The sequence below is a fragment of the Bos grunniens genome, chromosome 20 (genome assembly GCF_055505025.1).
Source record: "Bos grunniens cultivar Pamir isolate PY7600 chromosome 20, Bosgru_T2T1.0, whole genome shotgun sequence".
NCBI lineage: Eukaryota > Metazoa > Chordata > Mammalia > Artiodactyla > Bovidae > Bos > Bos grunniens.
Genome location: NC_141184.1, coordinates 30,560,212 through 30,581,263, shown reverse-complemented (window position 1 = coordinate 30,581,263; position 21,052 = coordinate 30,560,212). Strand labels below are relative to the sequence as shown.

The following is a 21,052-nucleotide window of genomic DNA, read 5'->3' as shown; positions in this document are numbered from 1 at the left end:
TCAGCATTCTCTGAGTTATACCAAATTAGAGACTAGTTTAATATATGTGGCTGTTAAGATAAGACCTTTTTTTTTCCTATTTTAAGTTTGGTAGAAAACAGTTTCATTGTGATAACATGCTTGGGGGAGAGGAGACATGGGGAATGTTTGCAGCAACCCAGCACTAAACATGAAAGGGAACAAGAATATTGGCTTTAGTATTGAGGAGTGTATCCTACTCAGTAATGACTATTTAGGGTGAATGATGATGTGGTGGCAATTACAAATGTTAAGAGACTTGACTATGTGGTAACATATAAAAGGTTAGCACATAGCTTTAGGGTGATAAGTTAATAGCATTTAGAATCAGCATATATATGCAAGGCTGACCATTGATTTGGGGGAGCTGGATGGTTACACAAGAAAACAGGCCAAGAGTACCTTTGTTAAGTCAGAGGCAGTGCCATAAGGGGTTAATGAACCTATGGAGAAAAATACTGTATGAATGAGATGGTGAGTTAGAGACTAGTGTAGATATAAGAAAGGAGACTAAATTGGTTCCAGTATGAGAGGCCATTGTTTCAATCCTGTGTGGGGATTTTCTCCCTGGGACTTGGAAACGATGAACCTGAAAGAATGACACTTGGACAGTCTCTTGCAAAGACTGACAAGTTTATTTCTGCAGTTAAGCCTTTTTATAGAAGCAGGAACAAAGAGCTTAGAGTATACGGCCAGCAGAGCACGTATGGGGTTAAGACATAATCAGTAAACAATATTTCAAGGGCAGCGTGTTCTAAGTGACCCATGTGTTTAGCCCATAACCCGTTTTCTCAAGCAACATCTTTAATGTTTATTATTAAATCTTGGTGCTGAGCATAGCTAAAGGCAGGAGATGTTTTTCAGCCAGCAGCACACAAAGCTGGGGTACTTCTGGCCCTCCGCCATTTTCCCAAGAACCTTCTCCTACATGGCTATTTTGCACTGCGCTTCCCAACAGTCCTGTGTCTGTGACTTAATTTGTGGTCTTGGGCAAGTTGGAGACTAAGTCAATTGTCTGGGCTTTTGTTTCCTCACTTCTGTAATAGGCACTTGTCCCTAAATAATTGAGGTTCACACTGCTTCACGAAGCCACTTTAGACTGCTGCAGATGGTGAGAAGAGAATCAGATGGCTAGGTCTTAGGTCTTCCTCTTTTGTTTGAAAAACAGTAACTTTCCTTACTTTCCTTACTTGTGCATAAGATTTCATTTTGAGAAAGGATTTTCTTGTTTCAAACTTAGAAAATCATTTTAGGTGACCTCTAGAGTCCCATTCAGCTCTGAGATTCTATGCTATCTATGCAATTTTATGCTCATCATATGTGTGTATAAATTTTTTTAAAATAGGAAATAATAAACTGGCCCCACTCAAGGTCCTTATTGACCTCCTTGCATTTTTATAAAACTGCCTTCCTCAGTCACTGACATTGAAGACAATTTTTAATATATACTTGCACTATTTTGGTGGCTAGTATTACAATATTATTATTTTTCCTTCAAAAGGGATACAATTCTGGCAGTTAATATACTTTTGTTCAGGGTGGAATGGATTCTAACACAAATTGTGAAAATGCATTCTTGAATTTTCTCAGATCCAACTGACTTCTAAGCCAGTTTTATAAGTAAAATCATACCTGTTTATAAAGAGTCTTGTTACCATGTAGTAACATTGTTTTTTCTTCTCATGTGGCAGATACATTTTTCCTCCCTCCTCATAATCCTGTAATTAAATAATTTCTTTTGGAATGATCCCTCTTATTAGTCTCTACCAAACATTATACATAAGCACTAAAAGATTCAAATTCTTTCAAACTGAGAGCAGTTAACTTATATTGATATTTTGGCTATGTGTGAAAGTCCTTTGTTAATTAAAGTGTTAGGTAAGTGTGTTCTTGGTAAACAAGGTACAAGAGAGACTATTTGCTCAGTTGTGTCCAACTCTTTGCGACCCCATGGACTGTAGCCCACCAGGCTCCTCCATCCATGGGATGCTCCAGGCAAGAACACTGGAGTGGGTTGCCATTTCCTTCTCCAGGGGATCTTCCCGACCCAGGGATAGAACCCAGGTCTCCTGCATTGCAGGCAGATGCTTTAACCTCTGAGCCACCAGGGTACAGAGAACCACAAATACATCCTGTATGTAGGGAAGCCACATGCTCCTGGTTCCGTTGCTTTTAAAATGGTGTAGTGCTGAGATTGTAATGAGTATTAGAGATTGGAATGAATCATTGCAAATAATGTAGATAGAAAAGTAGTGAAGCAAAATTATTCTTTTTGTTTGAGACAGACTTATAAAGAACATTTAGAAGGGCAGAAACATAAAAAAAAAGAAGCCGCATTGAAAGCCTCACAGAATACCAGCAGCAGCAACAGCTCTACTCGTGGGACTCAAAATCAGCTACGTTGTGAGCTCTGTGATGTGTCTTGTACAGGAGCAGATGCATATGCTGCCCACATTCGTGGTGCTAAGCATCAGAAAGTAGGTGTTTTTTTCCCCACACATCCTTATGTCTTAACTCTCTTTTCTTTTCCATTTTTGGTGGGGGTTGGGGGTAAAGTAAAGGAGGTTTCAAAATTTGAAAATTTTTGAGGGTATTACATGCCTAATGTATGTATAAAGGTGACGTCAAATAGTCATTGCTTAAGGAAGGAAAGACTGGTGACCCGTCTTAAAATTGAACTCGGTCGTTTTTCTCCCACCAACTGAAATTGAATCATGTAGTTGTTTTCTGCCTTCTGTTATGCTTAAGTATAGGTTGGTATGCATGTCATTTGCTCACCAAGTGATAGATGTAATATGTATCTGAATCTGTTTCACACAGATTGTTTTGAAAGTAATGAGTTTTTATTTAAAAATGTATAAGAGAAAAAAATACAACAAAGAAAAATATGGTTAAGATTTTCATTTTATAGGGTCTTTTAGGCAAACTTTTAAAAAAAAAATCTACATTCTCTTGAGTTTTCTGACAGATAAATACGCTTTTATTTTGTAGGTGGTTAAATTACACACAAAACTTGGTAAACCCATTCCTTCAACAGAACCAAACGTTGTTAGCCAAGCTACTTCTTCAACAGCTGTATCTGCTTCAAAGCCAACTGCCTCTCCTTCAAGCATTGCAGCAAGCAATTGTACTGTGAATACTTCATCAATTGCAACTTCTTCAGTGAAAGGTCTTACAACTACAGGAAACTCGTCTCTTAATAGCACAGCCAACACTAAAGTATCAGCAGTGCCTGCAAATATGGCTGCCAAGAAAACATCTACACCCAAAATAAACTTTGTTGGCAAGTACTGAAGATTTTGTGTTCCTTCTAACTCTGTTCAAGTGGTATTTTTCCTCCACTCCAGGACTAGCTATTCTACTTACACAGTTGTCTTCTTTTCTGGGACCTTATTTAATTACATATCTGTATTTTTTTTCTTGAAATTTTTTTAGTTCCGTTTTCTTCAGCCATAGACTTAAAAATAAATATGTAAAAAAAAAATATATATATATATATATGTAGTTATTTTACTATTCCTCAGGCTGTTAACCTAATTCTTACTTTCTCTACTTCCTATCCAGTCCTCAATCTCTTATAGTATTTCAACTCTACCCTTTTCTGAAATCACCAAAAACCTACTTGCCACATTGAATGGCCAGTTTTATGTTTCATCCTGTTGACCTCTCTAACACTTGAAACAGTTGACTGCTATACCTTAAAGCTTTAGTTATGTCTCTATCTCTCTATTTTGGGTCCACTGACTCCTTCCTCAGATCTCTTTATTGGTTCTCTGGCTCTCATGTTCATTAGCTGGTAGTGTTGCTAAGATTCTGATTCTGACTCTCATCTCACTCACTTAGTATTCATGAGTGGTCTTATCTGTTCCACTGTGTATGCAGTAACTTTAAAATCGTTTGGGCAAATTCAGAACGCCCACCTGAGTTCTAGAACCATATTTTAGGTATTTCCTGGTCATTATCTGTATGGTTCTGTTGATGCCTGTTAATGTCTATTTCTAACATTTTATCTCATCACAAGAGTACTGTGAATAATCTCATAAAACTGCTGCTTTTTCACATGAAAAAGTCCACTGACATTTTTTCTTACTTGTTGCCTCTTCCAGTTGTTTCTAATCGTTTGGTTCTGTCACAATATTCTCCAAAACGTGTCTTTTTCTCTTCATAGCCTCTGCTTTGTTTTTAGGCCTTCAAAGCTTCTTCAGTGCTTTGTCTCTTACTGCATCCAGTTTCTGTAACACTTTTATTTTATTAAAAAATATTTATCAAATTGTGTTACTTTCCCATTTAAAAAATTTCTGTGGCCTTCCCCTTGCATATAAGAAAAATGTCTGTATTCCTTAATGATGTCATTCAAGTCCTTTCACAAATTAACCTCTACCTCGGTTATCATTACCTCTACCTCAGTACTGTGCTTAAGTCACTTAGTTGTGTCAGACTCTTTGTGACCTCATGGACTGTAGCCTGCCAGGCTCCTCTGTCCGTGGGATTCTCCAGGCAAGAATACTGGAGAGGGTTGCCATTCCCTCCTCCAGTGGATCTTCCCAACCCAGGGATTGAACCCAGGCCTCCTCATTGCAGGCAGATTCTTCACCATCTGAGCCACCAGGGAAGCCCTGTACCTTGGTGATAAGTCCTATTGAATTACCAACTCTTTTTTTAATTTACCACTGTCTTTTTTATTATTTTTATTTGTTTATTTTAATTGGAGGCTAATTACTTTACAATATTGTGGTGATTTTTGCCATACATTGACATGAATCAACCATGGGTGTACATGTGTCCCCCATCCTGAATTCCCCCTCCCACCTTCCTCCCCATCCCATTCCTTCCCTCAGGGTTGTCCCAGTGTACCAGCTTTGAGTGCCCTGTTTCATGCATCAAACTTGGACTGGTGATCTGTTTCACATATGGTAATATACTTGTTTCAATGCTGTTCTCGCAAATCGTCCCACCCTCACTTTCTCCCACAGAGTCCAAAAGTCTGATCTTTATATCTGTGTCTCTTTTGCTCTCTTGCATATAGGGGCATCGTTACCATCTTTCTAAATTCCATATATATGCGTTAATATGCTGTATTGGTGTTTTTCTTTCTGACGTACTTCACTCTGCATAATAGGCTCCAATTTCATCCATGTCATTAGAACGGATTCAAATGTTTTCTTTTTAATAGCTGAGTAATACTCCATTGTGTATATATACTACAGCTTTCTTATCCATTCGTCTGCCAGTGGACATCTAGGTTGCTTCCATGTCCTAGCTATTGTAAACAGTGCTGCAATGAACATTGAGGTACACATTGTCTCTTTCAGTTCTGTTACCATAATCTTTTTAACTCCATGTTTTTGTATTTTACGTGTGCATACTGTTCTTTCTGTTTAGATATGGTTCTCTTTTTTTCTGCCTGACCAGTTCATACTTAGCACTCTTAAGCCCAGCCCTGGTGTCATACTTGCTGAAGCTATTCCTAACTGGATCAGGTTAAAGGGTAGTGGCTCCTTTCATTTACATTCCCAAAATACTCTGTTAACACATTGTACTATAATAATGTGTCAGTCAGTTCAGTCGCTCAGTCATGTCCGACTCTGCGACCCCATGAACTGCAGCACGCCAGGCCTCCCTGTCCATCACCAACTCCCAGAGTCCACCCAAACCCATGTCCATTGAGTTAGTGATGCCCTCCAACCATCTTATCCTCCGTCGTCCCCTTTTCCTCCTGCCCTCAATCTTTCCCAGCATCAGGGTCTTTTCAAATGAGTCAACTCTTCTCATCAGGTGGCCAAAGTATTGGAGTTTCAGCTTCAACATCAGTCCTTCCATGAACACCCAGGACTGAACTCCTTTAGGATGGACTGGTTGGATCTCCTTGCAGTCCAAGGGAGTCTCAAGAGTCTTCTCCAACACCACAGTTCAAAAGCATCAATTCTTTGGTGCTCAGCTTTCTTTATAGTCCAACTCTCACATCCATACCTGACCTTAAATTATTGACACCTCAAAGACAACCACACTGTATTATTATGTTACTAGAACTTAGGATGGTGCCCAGTTCCGTGGCAAAGGGATATTTAAGCATGATTTAGGCTTCAGTTCAGTCGCTCAGTCGTGTCTGACTCTGCAACCCCATGAATCGCAGCACGCCAGGCCTCCCTGTCCATCACCAACTCCTGGAGTTCACTCAAACTCATGTCCATTGAGTCAGTGATGCCATCTAGCCATCTCATCCTCTGTCGTCCCCTTCTCCTCTTGCCTCCAATCCTTCCCAGCATCAGGGTCTTTTCCAGTGAGTCAATTCTTCACATGAGGTGGCCAAAATACTGGTGTTTCAGCTTCAGCATCACCCAGGACTGATCTCCTTTAGGATGGACGGGTTGGACCTCTTTGCAGTCCAAGGGACTCTGAAGAGTCTTCTCCAGCACAATGGTTCAAAAGCGTCAATTCTTTGACACTCAGCTTTCTTCACAGTCCAACTCTTACATCCATACATGACCACTGGAAAAACGATAGCCTTGACTAGATAGACCTTTGTTGGCAAAGTAACATCTCTGCTTTTTAATATGCTGTCTAGGTTGGTCATAACTTTTCCTTTCAAGGAGTAAGCGTCTTTTAATTTCATGGCTGCAATCACCATCTGCAGTGATTTAGGCTTAGACACTACTATTTCAGGTACTTGCTCTTTACTTTTTAGGTACTTGATGTTATAAGAGCCATGGTGAGGACAGAGAGGACCACTGAATATTATGAGAGAAAGAATGGGGAGATTGAGACATGTATTTCATTAATAGCATAAAAAAACCAAATGGTTTCTATGGTTCTTCAAAATTCTCATCTATTGTATGTCAAGCAGGAGTTTGTTGGTAGGAAAGATCAGAACTTGATCTAGAGATCTAGTATCAGTTCATACATTATACAAGAAGAATATTAAAATTACTGTAATTCTTTTATGTTCTAGGTGGTAATAAGCTGCAGTCAACAGGAAGTAAAACAGAAGACTTAAAAGGAACTGAATGTGTTAAAAACACCCCTGTCACTTCTGTACCAATTCCAGAAGTAAAGCCAGACACAGTGTCAGAACCAGTCACACCTGCGTCTCTTGCTGCTTTGCAGAGCGACGTGCAGCCAGTGGGCCATGATTATGTGGAGGAGGTATTGATTTGAGAATACTCCTGTTGTGAGATTAGATAGGAAAGATGTGTGTCACTTTGTCACAAGTGTGCTTTACATGTAAAATTTAATTATATTTTAGGTTTAGATTACTTATAAAGGGATATTGAAGGGATCCTTGTTGAAGGTTTTGTGTTGTTTTTTTTTAAGCCTACCCTTTGAGCTTGCCTAAGTGACATCACAATTTTTTTGTTAACTTTTCTCTTTCCCTGCTGACACCATCACTGTAGTATGTAAAGTAACTTTCTGTTCATTTGGCAGGCCTTCTTTTAACATAACCCTTCTACTGTGCTGAACATAAAAAGTTAAAAAAAAAATGTGAACAGCAGAAATGACAAAGAAAGCAAATACTTCTTTCTGAACGGTTTTGTGTGTAAAATTTAGATTGCTGATTTAACAGATGACTATTTATTTGATTTCTCAAGCTGATTAGAAAACTATTCCTGTTTTACAAAATAACTTAGTAAATGGAGGATAAGGAAGTATCAGAAGGGACTTGATAGATATTTGCTGTTAGTGGAAAGACAAACATACAGTGGTGTAGCCCTATTCTGCTTTTGCTGTATTATAGAACAGTTGAACAGAACAAGTTCTCTAAATTTCCGTGTCTACATCTGTAAAATTTGGGTATCTCCCAGTGAAGATGTGAAGCTTAGATCAAATAAAGTACCTAAGCACAGTGCCTAGCATATTGTGGATTTTTGGCAAATATTTATTTGTTCCTTCATCCTTTTCCATCAAGAAAAATTACTTCTTGAATTCTTTGTTTACCAGATGGAAAACTGGGCTGTGTAGTTTATAAGTCATTCGCATGCAGTTTTAATTTAAAGTTACAGGTCTTGGGAATTTCCTGGCAGTCCAGTGGTTAGGGCTCCTTGCTTCCACTTCATTGGGCTTGGGTTTCATCCCTGGTCAGGGAACTAAGATTCCACAATGCCAGGATTTTTTTTGCCAGGCAAAAAAAAAAAGACATTCAAAGGTTAATAAACTTCTAAATAAATAATAAACCTTTAGCTGTTATTAAGACTTGGTTGTCTCAAAAAAAAGTACAGCCAGAACATCTGGCCAGAATACTTAATCACCAGTAATACTGGTTAGGTAATCTTAACTTCAGAGAATTGTGTTTAGAACCAATCTTTAAAACTTGCTGAAGTTTTAATAGCTTTTAATAGCATTCTAGTCTACTTGTCTTCCTAACTGGTTGTGCAGTTAGAAAAAAATCGACATTGGTTTTCAATAAAGTTGTACATGTATAAAGTCTTGGGCTTTGTAGAAATAAATGAGAATAATGCCTTTAATCATCTTTAGCTCCATTTCCAAGAACAGTACCTGGCAGGAGCAGGTATTCAATAAATATTTTTTCAATAATTGAAGGTGTCTATTGCATTAAAATCTAAATGTTTACATATAGAGGAAGTTTAACTATAAGAGCCAAATACATAGTAACACATCTTGCATTGTACAGTTAAAAATTCTAACCCTGTTCATTTCTGTAGATTATCCTCTTTAAAAAGTATAGACATTGCTCCTTCCCCCTTTTCTAACTTCAAATTCTGAAAGTTATTTACAACTCATGAGATGGGTTTATAATTGAAATCTTCACCTGTGACATTCCTGTTGTGATTTCTTGACTTTTTTTTTTCCCCTGACATCAAGGTACGAAATGATGAAGGAAAAGTGATTAGATTCCATTGCAAATTATGCGAGTGCAGCTTTAATGATCCCAATGCTAAGGAGATGCATTTAAAAGGACGAAGACACAGACTTCAATATAAAGTGAGGAAAATTTCAGCTATTTTTCTCTTTCTCTTTTTATATAGCTTGGAACATTCTAGATGCAAAAATAAAGCATCTAAATATAACTCCCTAAGTCCATGAACTCCCACTCTAAGATTGGCATGTCATGTCTCACTTAGAGAGTCAGATGTTTAGTTTTTATTGATTAGTTATACTTAGGGCTTTCCCTGGTGCCTCAGATGGTAAAGAATCTGCCTACAATGCAGGAGACCCAAGTCCGATCCCTGGGTCTGAAAGATTTCCTGGAGAAGGGCATGGCAGCCTACTCCATTGTTCTTGCCAAAGAATTCCATGGACAGAGGAGCCTTATGGGCTACAGTCCTTGGGGTCACAGAATTGGACACAACTGAGTACCTATCACTTTTGTTATACTTAAGAAGAAGCAGTGTAGTCATTTTTCATTATTTCTAGTGGCAAAATAAAACTGACATTACTTGGATCAAGTAATCATGTAAAAATAGTTGCTTCAAAGGAAGTGTTTGAAAGAAATGTCAGGTCTCCAGTTTCCTTTATCTTGGCAGAATTTGCATTAAAGTGAATTTTGAGATGAGGAATTCTTCATTGAAAACACTTCCAAGTAATAAGTTAAATCTAAATACTGTATTTAAAGTTTTTAATTAGATTGGACTTATGCACTAGATTCATGTTTTCTAAACACAGAAGTGGTGGAGATTAAAAATAATTTGTTAAGGGGCAGTAATACTTCTATATGAAAAAAAGTTTTTAACCCCACACTCAGATATCTAGAAACATTTATATACAAACAAACAAAGGAATACTAAATACCCATCAGTCTCCTAAGGATTTCTTTTATTGGTTAACACTAAATTAAGTACTTTTTGCATACTAGAAGAACAAAGAATTTTGGGGATGGGAAGGAAGAAAGAATGTTTATGAATGTATTTTGAGTTTTTCTCTGATTCAACTTATTTTACTACATTTACTCTTATAATTTGCAAATAAAAGCCTCTGATGAAAGAATATATGGGATTGTATGATTTAAGATATGTGTAGATTGTTGGAAGGATTGCTGGTTTTTCAGACATCTTATCTATGTTAACAGAAAAAAGTAAATCCAGATTTGCAAGTAGAAGTAAAGCCCAGTATTAGAGCAAGAAAGATTCAAGAAGAGAAAATGAGAAAGCAAATGCAGAAAGAGGAGTACTGGCGAAGAAGAGAAGAGGAAGAACGCTGGAGAATGGAAATGAGGTAGTATTTTTAACTTTTAGTACCATCATAGGTGGTTTAGACTTTCTAAGAAACTTAGCTGTTCTGAGTATGTGAGTCCCATTCAGAGCAATCCAATTTATTTGAAATATTTTTAGTTTTCACTTGTGAGGGAGACAACTAGGTCTAGGAAAGAAATGCATTAAAGTTAAGTTACTGGCTATTCTGATATTTGACCATGTCCTTGGTATTAGGACTTATTTTGGAAATAATATCTTTTATATATTTAAATACATAAATAGTTTAATATCATAAATAAATGCCTCAATTTAAAATAAGCAAAATAGAGCATTTGGTTACATGATAAAAAATATCCTAAATATAAGATTGAGTAGATTCTAGACATTAATAATGTGTGGAGTTTGTTTTAAAAACTTTAGAGGCTACAGGAAAGGGTAAATGAGAAAATATGTTCAATAGATACAAAAATGTTTAGTTTTATTGATATAAAACTGACATATCTTTAAGTGGCACAATTCGTTGGTTTTATTCACAGAGTTGTGCAGTTACCAGCACAGTCAATTTTATAACATTTTTATGACCCACAAAAGAAACCACAAACCCATTTAGCAATCAATATCTATTTCCCCACCAGCTCCTCCCTCTACTCCTGGGCAACCACTAATAAACATCTTATTAGATTGCCTGTACTGGAGATTTCATATAAATGGAATCATAAAACATTGACTTTTGTGTCTGGCTACTTTTCACTTAGCATGATGTTTTCAAGGTTCATGCATGTTATTGCATATATCAGTACTTTATTTTTTATGCATGCATAATATTTCATAAATGTGTCATATTTTATTTGTTTATCAATTGATGGACATTTGTGTTATTTCCACTTTTGGGTTATGAATACTGCTGCCATAAGTGTTTGTGTACAAGTTTTTGTAACACTTTTTCCTTTACATACCAATTTGTTTAAAAAGCTAAAATTATTTTCCATGGGTATGTAATACTTTTTTGTGAAGATGTAGTATTTTCTTTATAACCTGTTGCATATATTTTTAGGTATTTAGAGTTTTTTTAATAGTATTTCCCTATTGTTATTATTACATTGACCAACCTTGAGGCAATATTATTGCATAAATCACTATCAGTTGACACTAATCAAATCCCAGAAGCAAAAATGTTTGACAGATACCTGTACTTTTGCCTGTGCTAGATAGTTTAACTTAGTGATCCTCAAACCTTTTGGTCTCAGGATCTTTTATAACTCAATAATTATTTTTTAATATAAATTTATTTATTTTAATTGGAGGCTGATTATTTTACAGTATTGTAATAACTCAATAGTTATTGAAGATTCTGAAGAGTTCTTGTGTATGTAGGTTATAGGCTGTCAACATTGTATTAGAAATGAAAACTGAGAAGTTTTAGTATTTATGAACTTATTTTTATATAACTTTGTATTTGTTTAAATGTAGTTAAATATTAATAATTATATTAAATCAGGTGTATTTATTAATATAATAATGGTAAATATAATATGCTAACTATAAATAATTGTTTTTCCTCCATAAAAATGACATTGTTTTACATTTTTGCAGATCTCTTTAATGTCTAGCTTAAGGCAGCCTGATTCTCTTTCTGCTTCTGTACTCAACAGGTTGTGATAACACGTTTTGCCTCTGGATAACTCCACTGTAGACTCATAGGAGAAAGAGAATAGAGAAGGCAAATATTATTTTGAGAGTAACTTTGATATTATGATGGAGAAAGAAATGGCAACCCACTCCAGTGTTCTTGCCTGGAGAATCCCAGGGACGGTGGAGCCTGGTGGGCTGCCGTCTATGGGGTCACACAGAGTCGGGCACAACTGAAGCGACTTAGCAGCAGTAGCAGTTGATATTATGAATCCCCCTGAAGGTGTCTCAAGGACTACCTAGACTACCCAGGCCACACTTTGAGGGATGCTCCTATAATTTATTAAAATATCTGCCTGTGAAAAATAGAAACATGAAAGCCAGTTTTATTTCAAGTTTGTATTGCTGGCAAATTAAATTTTTATTTCATGCTTAATCACTTAAATTTCTTTTGTGGTGAATTGCCTATTCATTTGTTAACTTACCTGTTAACAGATTTGTACAGACACTTCTTATAGCTATTAACCCATTAACATGTTGTCTTTAATCTTTACTGTTGTTTATGTATCAATTTTTATTTTTTATGTATTTAAATTTAACTTTGTTCTTATGAAATTTCTGTCTTTGTAATGCACTGGCAATTTTTCTCTATACTTAGATTATGCAGTTATTTTCTCTTTTACTGCTATATCAAATATTTATTAAGGACTTACTGTATGCCAGGAAGTAGCATATAGTGTGTTAGGCACTATAGTATACTATGTTTACCCAGTATGAATTGGTAAAGAATCAGTATTTAAATATGCCCTTATGTAAGCTAAACATCATTAGTAATAATAGAATATTCAAAACTAGAATGAACATGGTTTTCCAGAGCCTTCAAGCTGTTGTTATTCATTTTCTCTCATGACCTGAATAAAATTAGAAGTATGATTCTATCTGTCCTAAATTGGATGACCCAGAAAGCACTGCTTATTCCTGACCTGAAGAAATTGATGGTTTCTACAGTACTACTTGAGAAGCATACTTCTTTCTTACATTTTGTATTAAATGAATTTGTCTAGTAAAAATTTATTGTTAACAAAAATTTGCTATAAAGACACGACTGCCTGGGGAATTATTAGTATCCTAGTTTGAAGCTGAAGGCAAAGATAGAACTGAGAGGGGGAGAGTCATGTGGTGAAAAATTAGATTCCAAAAATATTGACCATTAAAACAGGCTACATGCTAACTGCCCACCAAGTTCAGCCCGTGGGTGTTTTATTTGGTGCCCATAGTATTTTTTGGACACCAACATGAATCAGCATTTAAAGACCATGAGATTTCACAAAAGTCCTGGTTGACCTTAGGATAACCATCTGGTATTCCCTTGTGACAGTAATTAATAGCTGTGTGGCCCTCTTGTCTAGCCAGAGCATGTGCTTTCCTTCTTTACCATACTTCCCATCATCCTTAGCATGTCCCCAAAAGTGAGATGGGATGTGACTTGCCGTTTATCCCTGTTATTTTTCCTCATTGTAGAAAAATGTCTTTGTCTCTCTCTGTATCAGATGAGGAGATTAAAGGTTGTCTTAAGAAGTTCTCTCACAAAAAAAATAGCACATTTCTTTGAAGACATGAGGAAAATTACTGAATGTATCCTTTGGGTCTTTCACACACACACTATTAGTCGGGCCACATGAGGTAGGCGTTTAAGTTTACAGTCTCTACTGTAAAGAGGGAGAAGTTGGAATGAACTGTGAGGTTTCTCGTGCTTGTTTTTTCAACTCTGTCTTCAGACTGTGAAATTTTGTTTTGCTTTTATCTTTGTTTTCTCATCTGTTCACTGGGATTCACTTTCATTCACTAATTGATGAAAGCAAATGTAATCCGATACAGAGGGGGAAAGAAAGGTGTTAGCTAGACTGATTGGGATTTTTTATTGCTTTCTATATAATTATTGATGTAAATTCTGGGGGTATATTTTTCGAAGTGGCTTACAGTATCATTCTTTATGTTTCAGACGTTACGAAGAGGACATGTACTGGAGAAGAATGGAGGAAGAACAGCATCATTGGGATGATCGCCGCCGAATGCCTGATGGAGGCTATCCTCATGGTCCCCCGGGCCCACTAGGCCTTCTGGGAGTCCGACCAGGCATGCCTCCTCAGCCACAGGGGCCTGCAGTGAGTGTCCACTTTGTTTACATAGACAGTGAAAGTGTAAGACTGGTTTAGCATTAGAAAATAACAGTTTGAAGAGCTAATTTTTAGACTTAATAATATCCAAATCTCAATGTTTTTCATCTGATTTAGAATTTTCTCTCCTTTTATTATACTTTCTCAACTCGTGTCCTTATGTATAAGGACATTGTAGAATTTCCATGAATCTTTCTTATTTTCAGTATAAACTAAGGAAGCAGATCTTAAGAGTTTTTTTTACTTTTGTTCTTTAGATTATCAAGAACAACTAATTTTGAAGGCTGTTGCTTTGGCTTCAGAATTATTTCTGTCTTCCCATTATGTATGGTTTAGAGTCCTTTTTTCAAATCTTTAGCCTTCAAAACCTACCACTATTTCTAAATTTAAGTGCGCGATAAGGGTAGGTAGAATCCACGGGGTCACAGAGTTGGACACAACTGAGCAACTAACACATAAGGGGTAGGTAAATGGTTGGAGATAACACGCAGTGGATGTATTAGGAGAACTGTAGAAAAGAGGTGCATCTTGAGAGTCTGCGTTCTGTAGAAGCTAGATAAAAGACACCTGGCTTATGAGGAGCATTTCATATAAGTTCAGACTACAGAAGATAAGATTATTTTTTTTCTTTGTTCTGGTTTTCCAGAGAACACTTAGAAGGAAACAGTCTAAATTCCTGCTCTTTAACCTATTCTTTCTCATTTGTCTTTCCATAGAATAAGCGTTTGTAAAATCTGTTTTGTTAAAAGCAAAACATTTGAGAACTGGTTTTAAAGTTGTATAAAATATATTTTCATAATTTTAAATGGTACGTATTATAACTTGTTTTGAGTGCATAACATACATACTTAAATACTCGCTTTCGATACTGTACCTTTCTACAGTTGACATTTTTGTTTTTACCAAAATGGGAAAAAAAAAGGGAAGATAGCTTTAAATGGACATTCAGTGTAACTGGCTTTCTTATTGAAAAATGCAACAAGCGTATGTGTAGTTGAAAAATAATAGTTTACTTTTGCTTGGAAAACATTTTTTTAACGGAGTTATCTTTTTTTCCCCCATCTCCAGCCCTTACGTCGTCCTGACTCATCTGATGACCGTTATGTAATGACAAAGCATGCTACCATTTATCCAACTGAAGAGGAATTACAGGCGGTTCAGAAAATTGTTTCAATCACTGAACGTGCTTTAAAACTTGTTTCAGACAGCTTGTCTGAACACGAGAAGAGCAAGAGCAAAGAGGGAGATGATAAGAAAGAGGGAGGTAAAGACAGGTGTGTTTACAGAGTTTTTTTACTTTTGTATAGTTTTGTTTTCCTTATGTAGACTTATACTTGAAATAAAAGTTACAAGGACTAAAAATTCTCTGGTGTTAGTCTACATATGTTATGCTTGTATTAGATTTTAAATGTATTCAGCTGCTTTCTGCTGAAACGAAAAATAATTTCATACAATCTCTAACCTTGTAATTTATTCATTGTATTTAAACTTATATAAAACTATTTCAAGTCTGTTTTCAAAGCAGCCATTGTAGTTTTTCAATTGCTTTCAGCTATTCAGTGTTTATTCATTTGTTGCATCTGTTGCATGTTCATTCTTTCTTTTAACAGCTTATTTTATCTTTAACACATTGACCCATAAGCATGAATAAGCTCAAACTTTAGCAACATCTTTATATCTGTGTATATTAAACATGACTTTTGTTATTCTAATTTATGAGACAGAAAAGCATGAATGGCCTTTGCTTTTCAGTTGTTCCTGAGAACTTATCTCTTGATTTATTAATTTTTTCATATTTCTTATCTAAATAAAGGGTATTTCTAAAAATATTAAATGTTCTTATACTGTAATTGATGCAAATTTTAATGATGTAAAAATTATTTCATTTACTACTGTGTGTTGAGAGATTATCATGGTTGTGGTTAAGAAGGGAAATGTCATAATATAACTTGATTTCACCACAGAGCTTTAAAAGGAGTTTTGCGAGTGGGAGTATTGGCGAAAGGATTACTTCTCCGAGGAGATAGAAATGTCAACCTTGTTTTGCTGTGCTCAGAGAAACCTTCAAAGACATTATTAAGCCGTATTGCAGAAAACCTACCCAAGCAGCTTGCTGTAAGTATTATGGAAATGTTCATTTTTACCCCTTGTCTAGTTCAGAAGTTTTTGGCAGGACTAACTGTGCTTCAGCTTAAACCTAAGCCAGCCTTTAAAGTTTTGGCTTGACTTTCCAAATTGCTTGATTGTACAAATTGGTAGCACAGTTTTCTGCTTTCTTTTTTTAGGTTTTATAGTGCTTCTCTTCAACATGAAGCCATCTTGCTAATTTATTTTAAAATGTAAAACTGCAGCACATGTCCTCTTCCTATTCTTTTTTCAAGATTTGAATCATAAGAGAGAAGACAGTTCGGGGAAAATTTTCATTTTTTGATTTTTTTTTTTTTTTTTTTTAAACAAAGCCCATGTATGTATAGTAAGCTTAAAATTTTAGAATTCATGAACTTCTTGCCTATTTAGTTGAATACATGTTTTTAATAAAATATAGTAACTAAAATAGAGACTTTCTGATTTGAATTTTCCCAGCTTTATTATGATTACGTTCCATTTTGTACATGTTATAATGGTAGCAATGACTTGTTGCTGTCTTTATACAGGAAGTTGTGGCAAATTCAATTAATAGAATATCCCTTTTTGGTCCTACAAAAACAAAACTTGTTTTTAAGTTTGAATTAAAAAAATTTTTATTACAGTATCTTGTCAGAATCACAGACTGGAATTTAAAACAAAGGTTCCTTGAATAATTTGATGTATAAAACTTATTTAGGTATTTGAAATTCAAGAATTGGCATTTCATTGGTAGTGGAGAAGGCAATGGCACCCCACTCCAGTACTCTTGCCTGGAAAATCCCATGGACGGAGGAGCCTGGTAGGCTGCAGTCCATGGGGTCGCGAAGAGTCAGACATGCCTGAGCGACTTCACTTTCACTTTTCACTTTCATGCATTGGAGAAGGAAATGGCAACCCACTCCAGTGTTCTTGCTTGGAAAATCCCAGGGATGGGGGAGCCTGGTGGGCTGCCGTCTATGGGGTCGTACAGAGTCAGACACGACTGAAGCAACTTAACAGCAGCAGCAGCATGTGTTCTACGGTAATGTTAGAATAAATAGTACCTGACCACAGCAGACCAGCTGATACCAAAATGGATAGTGAAGCATGCTATTAAACTTGAGCTCTGATGACTCTGGCACTTATTGTTGTTTGCTTTATATTACCATTGTTCCAGATGTGAGATTTTTTAAAATTGTGGATGAGTCTTTTTAAGCATAGGAGCCAGGAGAATTGTCATTATGTGTCTACTTGTTACCTTTCCTTGAGGCTGCTAGGGCAGTGAAAGGGAGGAAAAGAAGCTTGAGGACTTTGAAAAAAGTATGTAATTTGCAAAAAAAAAAAATCTTAAATTGTGTTTTGTAAAACTACGAAGGAGAAAATGTTATATTCTAACTGAACGATCAGTAGTTAAGCTAATGCTTTACAGCACATTCTTTACCATCTGAGCCATCAGGGAAGCCCAAAAACAAAATACAGTTTCCAGATCAATCTGTACTTGTACAGTGGATAAGCAGGAGAGAGAGAATTATCATCATCACTATCATAGTTAACGTCTATATGATACTGTGTGCCAGGCACTGTTTTCAATTTTTTGTGTAGTTCATTCATTCATTCTTCCTACAGTCTTACAGGTTAGATAAATTTTACTGTTACCATTTTATAAAAACAGGTATAGGGGAGTTAAATATTTGCCCAGCTTCACATCATTAGTAAAGTAGCAGAGCTGGGATTTGAACCTAGATTGTTGTTGCTGTTCAGTCGCTAAGTCACGTCCGACTCTGCGACCCCATGGACTACAGCACACCACGCTTCCCTGTCACTATCTCCTGAAGTTTGCTCCAACTCATATCCATTGAATATGATGCCTTCCAACCATCTCATCCTCTGTCGCCCCTTCTCCTCCCCTCAGTCTTCCCCAGCATCAAGGTCTTTTCCAATGAGTTGGATCGTCACATCAAGTGGCCGAACTATTGGAGCTTCAGCATCAGTCCTTCAGTGAATTTAGATTCTATACTGGGAACACTCCGTGTAATTTCTAGAGTCTTCCTTTGTTCATGCATACTGAAGCTTATTACATGTATACTAAATTGCAGTGAATCCTATTGTTGGTTTTTTTCTGTTGAGCCAGACTTTCTGCTCCCTGATTTAAAATGTAGGTCTGTTGATTTCACAGACAAGGTGCACTGGGTATGGTTGAATTACAGCTCCTGTTAGTTTCAGGTATCTTTTTTAGTCTCATTCATATTCTGCAAATATTGCAATACTAGCTACCCGGATGCTATTTTAGGAAGGTATGGTAATAACTATAGCACTGTTTCTTTCATCCAAAAATTCATCATCTAAAAGGTGCATACACACATACAGATAACGCATATAATACAAATAATGGTAAATATTAGTTCAACAAAGAATTCTAAAAGGAAGAAGGAGCGAGAGACTATAATTTGCATGTTTTGCAAGGCTTGGAGGGAAATAGTATATGATCTAGTCCTTACAAAATGGTTAAAGTAGTGTGAGAAAGTGAAAGAGCCATAATGAAACTGCTTTGATAATGTAAGAGGGCCAGCTAATTTCTTGTACTCTTCATTATATAGGTTATAAGTCCTGAGAAGTATGACATAAAATGTGCTGTTTCTGAAGCGGCAATAATTTTGAACTCATGTGTGGAACCCAAAATGCAAGTCACTATCACCCTGACATCTCCAATTATTCGAGAAGAGAACATGAGGGAAGGAGGTTGGAAAGCCATTAAACATTCTACTTTTTATTAACTTCTTTTTTTTCCATTTACCTACTCTTTAAGATGGCATTAAGCCCTAGAAGGCAACATGCTGGCATTACATATGAATCTGATAGATTTGACTTACATAGCAACTAGTTTTGCTTAAGATTATTTCCCAGATCTTTTATTAGTGTCTTTTTAGTAATGTACTTTTATATAAAACACCATGGTATTATTCATTTTCTTGATTTTTTTTTCTTTTCTTGCTAACCTCAGATTTCTGGAAAAAGTTTAAATTATTCTTAGTCATAAACATAGTTGACTTATGAAAAATTAAATCTTGCTAGTAAAGGGCCACAAATTTAACTTCTCTTAAGTCCTTGTTCTTGTCTTTAAAAAAGACAAGGGAGCTTCATAAGTAAAATTGGTTGAATACTCATAACAGTTTAAGAGACATTGTTATATATGTAATCATGGATTTGGCTTGTCCTGAGGTAAATATTTCTGGTTCTCTGAGGTTGCTCTTTGGTTTGGAGCGCTTTCATAAATGCAGAGCATCCTAATGCACTTAGATTTGGGCATCTGACCCCCGCTTTTCTACCAGAGATTTGAAAAATAAATGATGGTAGGCGTAGTTAATGAGTTACAGCACAATTAGAGGTTTTTAACTTACTTTACAATTGTAGACTATGAAATCCTGCTGGTGCCAGCAATGTTGCTTTAGGGACTGTCCTATAACATTTTCAAAGCTTCAAAAGCTTTTAAGCCAAAAAGCATGGTCAGTGTCTGCGGTATGTTGGTTCTGTTGTTTTATGGGTCAGATAAAATTTACTTTGTTTCCTTTCATGTTGTTTTTGTACATCTTAATTGGTTGAATATGGAGTTATATAGTCTACACTAATATTTGTGATACAGAGGAGAAAAGAATACTTAAAATTAATTTGTCTAAAATAGCATGAGTAGACTCTCAATTACTATTCCTTTAAATTTGTTTTCTTACAGCAAACCAGTTTTTCTTTTTTTTTTAAAGGCACTGGGCTTTACACAACCCAGGAAAAGAACATTTTTACTAAAAATGCCATTATTGAGAGACTTGTTTAACTTTGCATACATAATATAGATATACCACATATCAGGACTTGTATGTTGTATAAGCTTTTATCTTAAAAATAAGTTGGTTTTGTGTGAAGGTTCTTTTATATTAGCATGAATTTCCACTCAAGGTCTGGCTGTGGATATTGCTGGAAAAACAGTTCCTGAGTCAATCTGGTCAATTCGGATGCAGCATATGACTCTTAGGATTTGAAAAGGAAATCTTTGATTATGTTATAGATAAAAGTTACTGTATTTAGTATGAAATTATACTCATATAACCACTTACCTTTATTTCAGAGCACATTTTGTCCCGTTATATTTAGGTTTATTTAAATTTGTGCAGTATCAAGTCATTTTGTTGCAGAAGTCTGAAATTAATAATTATCATATTTGTAGTCGTCTTTAATAACCTATCCCTTCTAAAGGAAACAAAATTATACTTTTGTCTGACCCAGACTTGAGATAGAATTATTGTTCTGAATTTCATAAATATTACGGTGAAAGAAATGATCAGTCCAAAATTGAAAGATTTTCTTCAAGACACTGAGCTGAAAAAGTTGGATGTGCAAAAAGTGTAGAAACATTGATAGTGTTCCTTGCTGCAGATAACTGCAGTAAACCATGTCTTTAGCCTCATTATGAAGATTGCTGCAGAAAAACGGTATGTATTCTCCCTCACTGCAGCTCTGAATGCTCTGTGTCTTAAAATCATTTAAAGCCTCTAGCTTGCTTTGGGGAGTTAGTCCAAGGGTAAGGAAGGCTTTGCCGGAAGAGTACTTGTAAACCGTGAGACTGGTGACTTGCACATAGTTGTGGTAGGCTGTTAAATGCGTAATGGTCCTGTTTAATACCAAAAATTATTTAAAGGATATGATTACATTTCCCAAATAACTGTTAAACACATGACAGATCTATTTTACAGTATTGTGTTTGACAGTTAAATATTAAGTAAACCTTTAATTGACGTGAAGCTTAAAATGTTCAAATGTTCTAACCCTTGCTACAGCGTCTCTTCTGTAGCAAGTCAAGTATTGTGTGTGTTTTTTTCCACCTTTAGCTTATCAGGCCCGGTCCAAAGCCTTCTAGCAGAGGGAATTGATTCCTGTCAGGGGTTGCTGCCAAGACATCGGAAGGATTTTTGACCAAGGTTTTCAAAA

General features: G+C 36.0%; 1 protein-coding gene across 5 annotated transcripts in view; it reads left to right on the top strand.

Annotated features, from left to right (window-relative positions):
- The window catches only part of ZFR (zinc finger RNA binding protein), an 83,632-nt gene that overhangs the window by 40,023 nt on the left and 22,557 nt on the right, over positions 1-21,052 (top strand). For all 5 annotated transcript variants that reach the window (XR_015148634.1, XR_015148633.1, XM_086361313.1 and 2 more), the window contains 9 exons: positions 2,304-2,495; positions 3,010-3,301; positions 6,968-7,161; positions 8,836-8,955; positions 10,040-10,185; positions 13,795-13,957; positions 15,038-15,243; positions 15,934-16,084; positions 18,673-18,814. Coding sequence is in view for 3 of the 5 variants with exons in the window: in XM_086361313.1 (XP_086217439.1) it covers positions 2,304-2,495; positions 3,010-3,301; positions 6,968-7,161; positions 8,836-8,955; positions 10,040-10,185; positions 13,795-13,957; positions 15,038-15,243; positions 15,934-16,084; positions 18,673-18,814 (1,606 nt within the window). In the remaining 2 variants the exon portion in view is untranslated. The remainder of the gene's footprint in view (positions 1-2,303; positions 2,496-3,009; positions 3,302-6,967; positions 7,162-8,835; positions 8,956-10,039; positions 10,186-13,794; positions 13,958-15,037; positions 15,244-15,933; positions 16,085-18,672; positions 18,815-21,052) is intronic.